Source organism: Ambystoma mexicanum, chromosome 11, assembly GCF_040938575.1.
Source record: "Ambystoma mexicanum isolate Mex_15411 chromosome 11, UKY_AmexF1_1, whole genome shotgun sequence".
In the NCBI taxonomy this organism is placed as follows: Eukaryota; Metazoa; Chordata; class Amphibia; order Caudata; family Ambystomatidae; genus Ambystoma; species Ambystoma mexicanum.
The window spans coordinates 1,176,221,526-1,176,235,086 of NC_090934.1; the positions used below are offsets into that span (position 1 = coordinate 1,176,221,526).

General features: G+C 47.0%; 1 protein-coding gene across 4 annotated transcripts in view; it reads left to right on the forward strand.

Moving 5' to 3' along the window:
• VPS13C (vacuolar protein sorting 13 homolog C) overlaps positions 1-13,561 on the forward strand; it is a 5,236,720-nt gene that overhangs the window by 3,533,099 nt on the left and 1,690,060 nt on the right. For all 4 annotated transcript variants that reach the window (XM_069624493.1, XM_069624490.1, XM_069624491.1 and 1 more), the window contains one exon: positions 750-854. In XM_069624493.1, coding sequence (XP_069480594.1) covers positions 750-854 — 105 coding nt within the window. The remainder of the gene's footprint in view (positions 1-749; positions 855-13,561) is intronic.

A 13,561-nucleotide genomic window follows, 5' to 3' on the forward strand; every position in this document is an offset into this window, starting at 1 on the left:
GTTATATGGGTCTTAAAGTTTGACAATACTTTATCCCTATGGTTTTTTGGGAAATGTAGCTTGTTCATGGTTTTTCTCATTGCTGCTGAGAGTTAGGCAAGAAAACTGATGCATAATAACTTAACTGTGGTCTTGCCATACAATCTCTCTTATAATTGAACCCATTAAAATATTCCAAGGAAAGGAACTGACTACTGCAGACTCGGCTGCAGTGTACATCAACAATATTGCTGTATTATGAGAGTGTCACACACTGTGTTCGTGAGTTCGCAGCAATCTTTGATTTTTCAAGTTAGCCTTTCAAAAACAAACAAACGAAAAACCCTTTTAATTTCCTTAATTGTAGGTGTGTGGCACTGTGTTTTTTCCTATTATTGGGTTGAAGGACCCAGATCTAATATGACCTCATCCTGAAGGAACCTATGCAGGACCATTAACCCTACCTATTCTAAGGGGTGGAGTCATTATCGTTGTGTAATTCCCACCCCCAAGTTAATTGCCTTTGGGCAAAGCCAAGGGCCATCACTTAAGGAAGGGCATTATCCCAAGTGCTAATTATCCTTCCCACTGTCTATAAGGCTGTTAACACTTTGTGGTATAATACAATGGTGTATGCAATGCTGGATGCTGCAAGAGTCCAAATGTTTAGAAAAGGGTTTATAACATGCATTCTGAGTATTCTGGTTGCTTTAGGAGATGTTATTCTGACTTCCATGTACAGATAATAACTATATTTATTTCTTATACAGGTACAGTTATCTATTTCCACAAGTTCGTGGTCCAATAGTTTCTCTTTGGATACTGTTGGAAGTTATGGGTGTGTCAAGTGCCCTGCCAGTAACATGGAGTATCTGGTAAGAGCTTTTCCATAAGCATTCTCAATCTTCTGTGACCCATCTTGAAAGAGGGGATTTTGGTGGGAAAGGGGAAGTTGGTCATAAACTGAAAGCAACACATAAGCAAGTGGACTGATTTAAACCTGTACAGTCTTCTTTTCTGGAAATTATTGCCACCACGTTTTGTCCCAAAGCTCTGTAGGCCTGTAACAGTTAAAGTATTTGATTAGGGGAGGCTACCAGGGGGTGCAGGCAAGATGGCTGCCTGATCTACATGCTCCCCGTATGGCCCCGGGAAACTTGTGGAGTAATGTTATTTAATGGACCGTGACCCGCCCAACTCGCAAAATTCAGAAGTGGGACCTATTGAGGAGCCTAGGGGCGTTGGAGCGGCTTCTGGGGGTGCTCCCATCCTGGAGATAGCTGAGCATGGGTCTCAGCGCTTCCCCTCCCCCACACGGCCCTGAAGCAGACGCAGGCCGAAGATCGCGGCGCAGCCTGCCGCTCCGTGGGGGGGAGGAGCCGGGTACTCCATCTGTGCTACGCCCTCGAGCGCCGGCGAATGCCCTCAACACCCTGTGGCAGATCTGAGCCCCCCGCCCGGGGTCCTCCGACCCGAAAAGATCCTGCGGAGAGGACCCTCCCCCACCCTCCCGCCTTCAGAGTTAAGGAGAGATTTGAGGCGGCATCGCGAGAGGCGGCGGGCAGAGACTCAGCACGGCCTGCTGCACACCTGGGGGCCTGCGTCCATGGAACGCGGGCAGCTTGGTCCCCTTTGCTCCCCCACCCTCATCAGCAGAGTCGCTCACTGGCCTGGGCCGACACAAGAGTGCGCCCAGGCCCCTTTTCCCTCTTCTGTGTCTCGGCCACGCGGAGCTGACAACCGGGACACACCACGGCAGTGGGGGCCCCCACTGGATAGCTTGGAGAGGGGCGGCGGCTGAGACAGTGGAGTGGCGGTGACACCACGGTCTCCAGAGAGACCGCCCTCCCCCAGCAGTCTCCTCAGCGGGCTTGGGCCGACGCAGGAGCGTGCCCAGGCTCCCCCCCCTCTCCTCTCACTTGGGCACCAAAAGGGGGATCACCTGGGGAATCCGCCCCATCAATGAGGTGACTGCAGAGCCTTAACCCTACACCACGAGGCCACAACAGGTCCCCAGAACAAGGAGTCCTAACCTCACCACCACCCTGCCACATCACTAGAGGGCGGCCCCGACTGCCCGCCCTCGCAGCTAAGCCCAGGTGAGCACACAGGGGATGGCCGCCCTAGCGGGCCCCCACCCGAACCTGCACATCCACTGTGACCTTACAGCGCTGGGGGGGACACAGGCGGCCCCCTGGAAATACTGCCCCTCCTCACCACACTGAGGGGGTACATGGAAGATATACAGATTGGACCAGACCAAGGAGGAGAATCTCGACCATAGACTCTGTGGCACTAGTAAGGAACCACCCGGGCCCCCGAGGGGAGTATTAAGGAAGGTACTAGAATATCCCCAGGTCACCCACAATTAAGCGGGGGCCAGGGATTAGCGCACACCCTGAAAACGTGGAGAAAACTCCAAAGATCTGCCCTTCACATAGCTGTATAGATGGACCACGGCACCAGGAGGGAACCAGTGGGCACACAGAGAAGCCACAGCAACCCGGGGTGGTTGGAGTCTCATGAGTTGGAAAGAGACCCTCACGAGATATCAGTTCACTCCAGGGCATTTAGAGATGGAAACTGGACGCCCCTCCACGCCAGCCCCAGACATGAATACTATCCAGAATAACATACAGACGATCCTCGACGAAATCAGAGGTATGAGGACAGACATGGGTGCCAAGCTGGCCGACCTCACGGCCAAGTTCTCCACACTGGAGGACCGGATGGAGGGGGTGGAGAACAGTCAGGCATCAACGGACCTCCTCGAAACACAGATGGAAGCAAAGTTTAGGGAGCTGCAACGCCGTGAGGAGGACCTCCGACTCAAGGTTGACGACATGGAAAATCGTGAAAGAAGAAACAACTTGAGGATTTTCGGCCTGGCAGAGACAGAGGGGGAGACCCAAGTGGGCCTGGAGGGTAAAGTTCAGGACATCATCAGGATCGTCCTGGGGTCTGATTCCGGAGAGACGCTCCTGCTCGATAGGGTCCACCATTCGGGCGGGGGCGGAAGGGGCCCGCATTCAGTGCTGGTGAGATTCCACTACTACAGAGACAAAGCCATGCTTTTGGAAAGGGCAAAGACCTTGAGAGACATACAATATGGGAACTCCAGGGTGACAATTTATCAGGATCTCTCAGCCCTCACACCGCAGATGAGGAAAAAATGCGGACCTATCACCAGATGGTACAGGGGAAAGGGGTCTGTTATCTCTGGGGGCACCCATTCCACCTGGCTTTTGAATGGCAGGGTCAGAGGTACCAGCTAGTTACAGAGGAGGACATTCAGAGAGCCATGGGTGACTTGATGGGGGACCTCCCGGGAACATCCAGGGAACAGAACGGAGGCGACAGGGATCTCAGCCGAGCCCCCCAAGGCCCTGATCTCACCCAAGGGAAGCTTAAAGTGAAGGGCACTCGGAAGTTCTTGAAAACTAAACATCCCCCAGCGGACCATGGAGGCCCCACAGGAACACACTGGAAGTGTCAAATGTTTAACCATCCTACTGAAGTTGCGCATGCAAACTCCAGGGGGTCTTAATGACCAGGGGAAAACGCATGTTACCTTTATGTTCGGTTGGCAGGTTTTTGTTCAAAGGATATGATTCAAAGTTGTAGAGTTGCTTGGCGGTTTTCAGTGCTTCGCCCCCGAGAAAGGCAGGGGCTTCCGGACCCACGCCGAACGACACTCGGCAGGTGGACTCACGGCTCAGAGGGGCGGATCATATATCACGGACACATGGAGGGGAACAAGGGGGAGGGGCCTTTATTGGGACCCCGATGCTAGCTAAAAAGGGGGAATATCCCTGAGTGCAGGTGAGGGAACGTCCTATATCATTGAATTTCCCGGGGCCAGGGTAGCAACCCTGGCGGTTCGTTGCTAGCTCCAACCTCACCTGGGATGACATCGACGAACGCCTTGCAAAATGGGTAAGGGAAGTAAGGGGTGGGGGAGGGGGAGGGTGGGGACGTTTTTGTTGGGGGAAAGGGGAAAGCCAGTTCGAGCCATGGCCTTTTGTTCCACAACGGGTTCTACATAGAAATTACACAAAGGGGTTCAAAGAGCACGAGACGAAGAACCACAATAATTGAGGGAAAAATAGGCACACTGAATGTTAAAGGCTTAAACTCCCAGAACAAGAGATCTCTTACTAGCAACAGGTTCCGCAAACAGCGATTAATGGTCCTCTTCCTACAGGAAACGCACTACAAACAGGGGAAGGAATCGATGATAAAGGGGAAGGAAATTGGAAGTAACTACTGGGCCTCCCACAGAAGTACCAAAAAGGAGGGGGTGAGTATTCTCCTGGGCAAGTCACTCCGCCTCACAACAATAGAAACCAAGAGGGGCTTTGGGGGATGGTTCCTGGGGGTTAAAGGCACCTATGAGGGGGAACGTATCACGCTAGCCACCCTATATGCACCCAGTTTCAGCCAGATACGATTCCTTACTCAAATCTTCAGGATAATAGACGAATGGGCAGAGGGGGCCATGATACTTGGTGGGGACTTCAACCTCATAATGGACCCCCGTCTGGACTGGTGGTCGGCAAAGGGGGGAGCGACAAAAGGACCCTCCAAGGATAACTTAGCCCTGCAGACCATTATAAGGGAACACTACTGGGTTGATGTATGATGTATGACGCAGAACATGGCTGGGCCGGGGGGGATACACCTTCTTCTCGCCCCCACACTACACGTACACAAGATTTGATCTCCTGTTAATCTCTGAGGGAGGGAGAGGGATGGTTGAGCAACCGAGGGTGGAGGCAATAACATGGTCGGACCATGAATTACTGGTGGCAAATTGGTCGTTGCCCGTCTCCCCGAGATCATTGCGATGGCGGTGTAACGATACGCTCCTTAGAGACCCAGTTTTTCGGGAGTTAATGAGGAAAGAAATGATAGCTTATTTCGAAACAAACAACAACGGGGGAGACGGATATGGCCGTGGTGTGGGAAGCTGCAAAGGCCACCTTTAGGTGCCTCCTGATAGCTGAAGGCTCTAGGCGTAAGCGCAAAAGAGGCCTAGTTGAAAACAAGATCCGAACAGAACTGGGTGCCCTGAGAGCCAGGTTAGGCCTGCCCGGGGAGGATCGAGGGGCTCTCCTAGTGGAGATGCATGGAAAAAAGACAGGCGCTACACACGGTCCTCATAGGGGAAGTCATCAAGAAAGTGAGATACACCAAACAAAGGTACTATGAATGGGGTGATAGAGTGGGGCCTCTCTTGGCACATAGGGCACAGGGATGCAGAATGGAGAGAGGGGTGGGTCTTCTCAGAGATAAGGAGGGCAGGGTCCGCAAGGGTCGGGAGGAAATAGCAGAGGGTTTTTCCGATTTTTACAGCAAACTCTACACCAGACAGGATGGCGAGTCACTGGATGATAGCCGGATTTACCTGGCTGAACACCCCCTACCCGACTGACTGACACTGAACGCAAGGCCTTGGAGGGGGAAATAGCGGAGGAGGAGGTGGAGGACGCCATCAAGGACTGAAGGCAGGGAAGGCCCCAGGGGGAGATGGTTATACAGCTGACTTCTATAAACAATGTCAACCCATCTTGGTGAAGCCGCTGGCCAAATTATTCAACCAAATCAGAAACCAGGACTCGATCCCACCAATGTTTCTACAGGCTCTTATCACCGTACTACCCAAACCAGGCAAGGACCAGGCAGAGTGTGGGTCTTATAGACCTATATCGCTTCTGAACTTAGATGCCAAGATCTTTGCCAGAATCCTGGCGACTAGACTAGAGGGTTGCCTCCCCGCTTAATCCACCCTGACCAGGCGGGATTCATCCTAAACAGACAGGGCTCCGATAACATGCGTAAAATCCTCCATGTGCTCAGCTCAAGTACAGTCCGGGAGGAGGACGCACTCTTATTGGCCCTTGACGCTGAGAAGGCCATTGACAGGGTCAGCTGGTATTCATGGGGGAGGTTTTCTCTTCTCTGGGGATGGGGCCGAGGTGGCTAGGCTGGATGTCGGCACTATATTCTTCTCCCTCGGCCAGGGTGGTTCCGAATGGGACTGAATCGAGGACGTTTCCCTTGGAGCGAGGTACAAGACAGGGATGCCCACTGTGCCCCTTAATATATGCGTTGGTAATGGAACCTTGGGCAATCTCTGTTCGTAACGATGAGGCTATCAGAGGGGTACAAATAGGAGGCACAAACTGCAAGATTTGCCTATTCGCTGAGGATGCATTACTCTACATCACAAGGCCATCCCAGACAGTCCCCAGGATCCTCCAGGGCCTGACGCGCTATGGAGAACTATCACGGTTTAAGGTCAACCTCTGGAAGTCGGTGGCATTCATAGGGGGAGGTCTGGCAGACCCAGAGGCAAACTATGTGAGAGGGCTCCCCTTCAAACTACAGAGGGACTGGTTCCGATATCTGGGGGTCCAAGTGACACGCGATCCTGATGGCCTATTCCTGGGTAACTTTCCCCCACTCTGGTCTGAAATTAAAAAGGACATAGAGAAACGGGCAAGATCGGGTCGCTCCTGGATGGCGCATCTCAAACTGGTGAAGATGGTGATTCTCCTCACGTTTCTATTCCTGTTCCATATGCTCCCCGTACAGGTGCCCAAGACATTCTTTACAGAAACAAAACAAGCCCTCTTGAACTTTCTCTGGTCTGGCTAAAAACACAGGATCTCCCATGAGGTACTAACCAGGCCAAAGGAAGACAGCTGGGTGGGGTACCCGGCCTTGGAGACATACTATAGGCCTCCCAGCTGAGGGTGCTGATTGATCACTTTACCCCAGGGACGGAAAAGCAATGGGTGGCCATGGACAACAAGGTTCTTGCACCTGTCACGCTGGAGGAATGGCTGTGGGTCCCAAGAAAGAACATCACCAGAAGGGACCTGAACCACCCAGTCCTGAAAGTTTTGTGGTCCTTGTGGAGGGAGGGAGGCTATTATCATTGGCTCACAACATGGCCCTCTCCACTGAGCTGCATTTGGGCTCCCCCTTCATAGACAAGATAGCAGAGCCAGCCACATTCCAAAAGTGGTTCAAAGCCGGTCTTAGCAGGACTGGTCACCTCTGGGTGGGAGGCTCATTTCTACCCCTGAAAGACTTAGAGGAAGCATTGGGAATAGGCACCCTGTCACCATTCCTATACCTCCAGCTCAAGGGAGTTCTTTCCGAAACATCATTGGGGGGACACCCTCAGGAGAGACCTAACCGACTTCGAGAGACTCCTCATTTCCACCCAGGGGCTCCAGGGGGGCGATATCTCGCCTCTACAAACTTTTTCTGCTCTCCGCCCGTAGGGACCCTCCACCAGCACGCAAACAATGGGGGAGGGACCAGGGGGAGGAGATAGATGACGAAAGGTGGTCTAAAATGTGCAGGCGGGCTAATCGTTCCATGGCCTCGCTGCAATTTTGACACCAGGCCTTTAAGGTAATACACAGATGGCACTACCCCCCGCAGAGGATCACTAGAATGAGGGCAGGATATGACCCGCACTGCTGGAAATGTATGAAGGTAAAAGGTGACTACATCCACATGTGGTGGAGGTGCCCGGTGGTCCAGATATACTGGGGAGAGGTACTATCCTTGATCAAAGGGGTTGATGGAGTTGAGAGGTCCCTGTGCCCCTGGCTCCTCCTCTTTGGAATCGACATAGGGGTTGACCACGAGGGAACTGAGGGTCACATGTTGCAGGTCATGTTGGTGGCGGTCAGTTGTTGTCTGGCACAGGAATGGAAAAGTCGTTGTATGCCGGGTGAAAAGGTATGGGTCACGGAAGTACGGGCCATTTACGATATGGAGTTCCTCACTCATCTGATAGATGAGTCCAAATCAAATATTGAAGAACTATGGCTCCCCTTTTTTGAAAAATATGGACGCCTGGCCTAGTCGGTCAACATTGCACTGGGGGCTCCCCCCGCCCCAGACGGGAAAGGCCACTGCCAACAAGACTAACTGAAAGTTGCTCAACATTTGGCCCAAACCTCCAGTGTGCAAAGAGACAATTGAATAAACATTGCAACGTTCTTCACAAACTCGCTAGGCGGACTGCATAAGAGAGCTCAAACTGGGGGTCGGCGGGGGTCGGACAGGTGGGATCTGTTATAATTGTGTTATGGAAATTTATGTTTATATATGTTATATAATGTTATAACTCAAAATATCAATAAAATATGATTTTCAAAAAAAGTATTTTATTAGGTTTTCACAGTACAGTGTTGGATGAACATATACTTTAAAATAACATTATTTGCAGCCCATGACTGACTGTAATTATCATTCATACTGATTCTCAGCTTCTTAAGTCTTACATTTGCAACATTTTTTTATGGAATGTTTTAAAGATGAAGTGTGCTCTTACTACAAATATGTGTCACTTGCTAGTGATCCTTAACCTTAGTTTCCTTCTGGGGTTTCAAAGTGTTCTTAATTCATGAAGGTCCCTGTTGGTTTTGTGTTTTGTATTTATTGAGCATACAGGATGTTTGTTTGAATAGAAATGGCACACAAAGTAACAAATACAGATGACAAAGGCAGTCCATGGGTAGGGTGACTCTAGAAGAGATGGTGGTTATCTGAGTGAGTATAACAGTTGATGCAGAAGTAGTGTGCTTAGGGTTGTGTCACAGATTGCCTCAAGAACACACCAACTCCCAGATGAAGTTCAAGGTTTTTTTATTTCCAATTTAGCAATGGGTCTAGTGGACATCCCTCCCTATCTTACCTAGGGATGGGCAGTCCCACCCTAACCCACGCTTCCCTTAACCCTTGTCTGGTATTAGTGATCAGTAACCCCTACTACATAAAAGCTATCTCTGTTAGTGATGACGAAAATGCAAATACCATATCTACCTAGACTTCCTCTGGGAACAATCTTGGTGAATTCTAAGAAGGGCCCTGGTTGAATAATACCTTCCAATCACTCTTGGCACTCGCCTGGACTTCACATCCTTCTACTTCTTTACCTGCTGTTCTTCTCTTTCGCTCTATCTCTCCGCCTCTCTCTGTATCTCTACTCTCTTCTCTTCACTCCCCCTCTCTTCTAGCTCTCCCTCTATTATCTGTCCCTCTGATAGTATCTCTCTACCACATACCTACTACTCTGCCCTCCTCCTAGGATACTCTCCTGTCCCTACTCCACTACTATCTAAATCCAAATGCTGTGTGCACTCCTAAAGTTGCTAACAAAAATTAATAGATTCTTAAAGAAATTTGTGGGGCGCAAGGGAGAAAAACCAGCCCTGACATTAGGTGGTGTTCAAACTGAAAGCACAACAGATGTCCACAAACTTGTGGAACACTCCTGTCCCTAGCACACCCAGTTTGTGTTTAAAAAACTATAAAGAAAGTAAGAGTCCATTCAAGAGGTTTAAAAAAAAAAAAAAAAAAAAGAACTTGTTTGTATTCTTAAATACTTAGAGTTCAATAATATTACTTCATATATTCAATATACGTAATGGTTACACTTCACAAATCAACATTCAAATACAATTCTTCTATTGTTCATGAAAAAGTACAGTTCTGTGTTATACAAAGAAGGAAATATTCTAAAGCAAATCAATCCATCGGTGCCAATTCATGAAATAAATCCCTTTGTGAACAATCAATTCTTGAAATGTTCTTAACATAAAATGCTCAACGCGTTTCGGGAAAGTTATCCCTTCATCAGGAGCTCTTAAGTTTGTTATGTTGCTCTATACTTGGTTAAACCTACAAGAAAATATAAAGATATTCAATACCTCATTCTAAACTTCGACCTTTCAAATTCATCATCATCTGTCATGTTTTATAAAGTAAATCATCTGGATGAAATTCTTCCTTTTTGTCTTGCTCATATTCTCGATGCTATAAGTTAACTGTCGTCCTCTATTCAAGGTGCAGTGGCCTCCCAAATGGAGTAATATGGTGGCTGTGAGGCTAAAGAGAGACATACGTGTATGTACAAGTATGAATCTCTAAAAACAATAAAAACCGACATTAGCGCAATCAATAAGTATGGAGTGTACCTCTTTATCAATGTAATTGGTACATCAAGGTCAAGTTGGTATCGGTATTCAAGCCTCCTGAGTTCCTTGTTGGTTATATATACATAGTTTGGTAATTTGTCCCGTTAAAATGGATCTATTAGGAAGGAAAAACATTTGTAGCTCATTCACATCACTATTTGAATAAATCTTCTACACAATAGTAAGAGAATATAATTTACATCTGTTCTTACCTATAGGTTACTGTTAAGATAGATATGTAGTACTATTAGACCCATAGAAGTCTTGCACTTGCTAATTATGTCGTGGTACTTCAAAGGAGGGCTGATCTGAAACAACAGATTAAGGTGCCTCATTAGTATCGTTTGTATTAGGCCTTGTAGCATGTCTACAAAAATTGTAGTTTAGATAGGTCAATCTAACCTGAATAGTATTAGTATAGCGGATCCCACGTCCTGTGCACGAGCGGTAGCAAAACAATTTGAAACAAAATGGCCACTTTTTGTTTACCTATGTGATCACGTGATGACGTCCTGTGTTGACAAATAATCGATTTGTTTAGTGAGAGGTCTTTGATGAATACAAATGATTAATTTATGATAATATCAATCATTATATGAACATAGGAAAATATCCATATGAATAATATCTTGTTATGCCAAAAACTAGTTCATATTTAACCTTTGTGATGTGATCACTCTGTTGAATCTTTATATATATATATATATCTAATGACCGTGGTATCCATTTGTCACAAATGTGGAAGGCCTTTGTGCGCTCATTATCTTCCATGTGCACAACTGACTAACAAGGTAAGACACTTTGTGAGCATGCTTAGTTAGTGAGCTATCAATCCAAAAGTGTTTGTAAGGCAGTTTCTCCTTTCCGGCTACTGAAACTCTTTACAAATCAGTGTAAACGGTGTAATTTGTATAACTTTTTCCAAAGATAGACTAAAAATGTATTTATTTTGTATGCGATTATAACGAGTCAACCAGGCTAAGACTTAAGGATCTGCCACAGTACCTAGCAAAGGTACTCCAAGGTACTCCTTCTGAGACAATGCATTAAGCAGGGCGTGAAATGTGCACTCGCCACTAGCCCTGGCTAGTTGTATTTGACTCTTGGTGAGTAAGACATTGTGTGCTGTGTGTATGTGTAGAATAAAGGTGGCAAGTTACTTTTTATGGCTGGCTAGTAGCTTGAAACTTGACATTTTGACCCCCCGCATGAAATGTTTTATTCCCTTGGAAAAAACCTCTGTATTACAGAAAACAAATATTACTCATCATTACTGATGTGACTGGCAAAAAATGCAGACAGGATACAATAATTGCAGATGGAATAATGCCAACTGAAAAGAATCTCCACTATAATGAAGTAATTCAAAGGCCAGGAGAACATCATTTGTGTAAGGACGAAAATTACATCAGAATAACTGCATCACAGAATATGATAAGAATTCCTGTGCCACTACTTACCATCCACACTACATTGTCCTGTGTACGGAGCTGTGACACCACTTACTCAAAACCAGTCTTGCTTCTAATAGGCATACTGCCACCTATTTTTTACTCCCTAAATAAGAGAACTGTGCCCAACAAAAATGGTAAACAATGAACATATTCATATATCACCCTTTTTAAACCCACAAAGCTCCATTGATAGTTTCAAAGCAGTGGTCAGCAGAGAAGTGGCATAGGAAGGAACCCTACTAATATTACTGCCTGATTTCAAAAGGAATTGTTAGCGGAAAGAACATCTTTTGATGGGCATAAAGTATCCCTATTGGCAAAGCAAATTATTTGACTCCCTGAAAAATCATTTGCTTCCATGCCCTACTTGCAACCCTGACATGGGAAGTGAAAGGACAGGGCACATAATACAGCCTATGTTTTACCATAACTTCCTCACTACAGCCTATATAAAAATTCAACAAGCGCCTTACTTAAGTTTCTCATGGCACCTGTGGAAGAAAAGCACATGCATTTGTCTTTTATGTTGAGAGCAGCATTCTCTGAGGTACAACAGGTTGAGTTCCATCTTCTGTACCTAGAGACACCTCATCTGCAATTCACTGTTATCAGTTAAACAAGATGCATGGGGATGCTAAGGGCACTAAACACAGAACACATGATTGAATTGAAAAGCCCTCAGCTATTGAGCACGGAAAGAAACAGAAGTTGCAGTTTCCAATCCTTCAGCAAACAAACAACCCATTTCCTTCATTGTGTTGTACTGCTGAAACATCTGACTTTTTAAAAGTTGCAAATGTGTTCTTCACCCCCAAGGAGTGTTCTCTTGGGTCCGCCCCCCAGGCCCTTCACAGCTCCTGTGCTAACCGCCGATACTAGTTGGAAGTGCTATGTAAAAAGTGAGGGATTGCAGCAGAAAAACACTCACTGGGATATTTGCATACCCACAATACTTTGCAAGCAAAACATGTTTAAATCCTCCCGGTGATTGCATAGGCAGTTTAAGAAAATGACATGAATCTGCATGTGCGCAATTATTTTGCAGTGCAGACAAGATTGTTTACAACATACCCCACCATAATATTATTGGGTAGGATTATACAAGTGCTCAGTGAAACCATTTTTTAATAGCAGAGAGTTTCTGTATAATTTGTTAAGGTCCATGGCCAAGGGAACACTGAATATCTGTTGCCCTAATACAATGTACAAATAATTCCAGGCATAGTCCTTGCCCATTAGCCCTTACAGTGCAAGCAAATAATAGTGCATTGTTGTTCTCCACTTATAGGGTAATGTTTGCAGTGCTGACGTAGGAGACTGAGTTTGACATTTGCTTACTCAAAATCCTTAGAGGACAAATTAATATTTGATTTTAATAATACATTAACTTGCAAGGGTACCGTTTCAAAGTGTTTGTGTGGCATATGTACAAATAAGAAGCATGGGTTGAGGTTACACATCCAAGTAGCCTGCTTACTTGTTTAAAAACTTTCTTTGTTTTCCAATAAACACATACCCTATTGGGTATTGAACATTCCCACCCCAACGTTACCCAATTCAACCCACTGCCCTACACAATAGACCCAAAATGTGCATCCATTCAAGTGAGCAATACTGCATCAAACTCATAATTTTCCCCCATGACATCAATTATGGAGATTCTTCCACCCATGCGCAACATCGCACTCGGGTGTTTGTCGCCCACTTGGTCAATCCGGGATAGAGTCCAGGGTCATCGCTGCCTGCGCTTGCTGGTACTGTCTGAACGGTGACCAATAGTCGAACGGCCGGCTAGTCGTTCCAGCCATCTCGCGAATGTGGGCGTAGGACCTAGCAATTAGATATCGAGCTATCACAGAAGCCACACTCGAGACTCTTTTCGGTGCAAGTGCCTCCCTCAACCAGGGCAAGGAGCCATAGTTCTGGAGTATAAGCCCGCGTTGAGGTGAGCATTTCAGACAGGGCCGCTTCTATATTGTCCCAGAAGGATCGGATGTTCGGGCAACTCCAACTGACATGGTAAAAATCTGCACGATCAGCATTACACCTTTTGCATACAGATGGGCTGTCGGGGTAGAACGTACTTAAAGAGTAAGGGGAGTAGTACATTTGGTGCATATACTT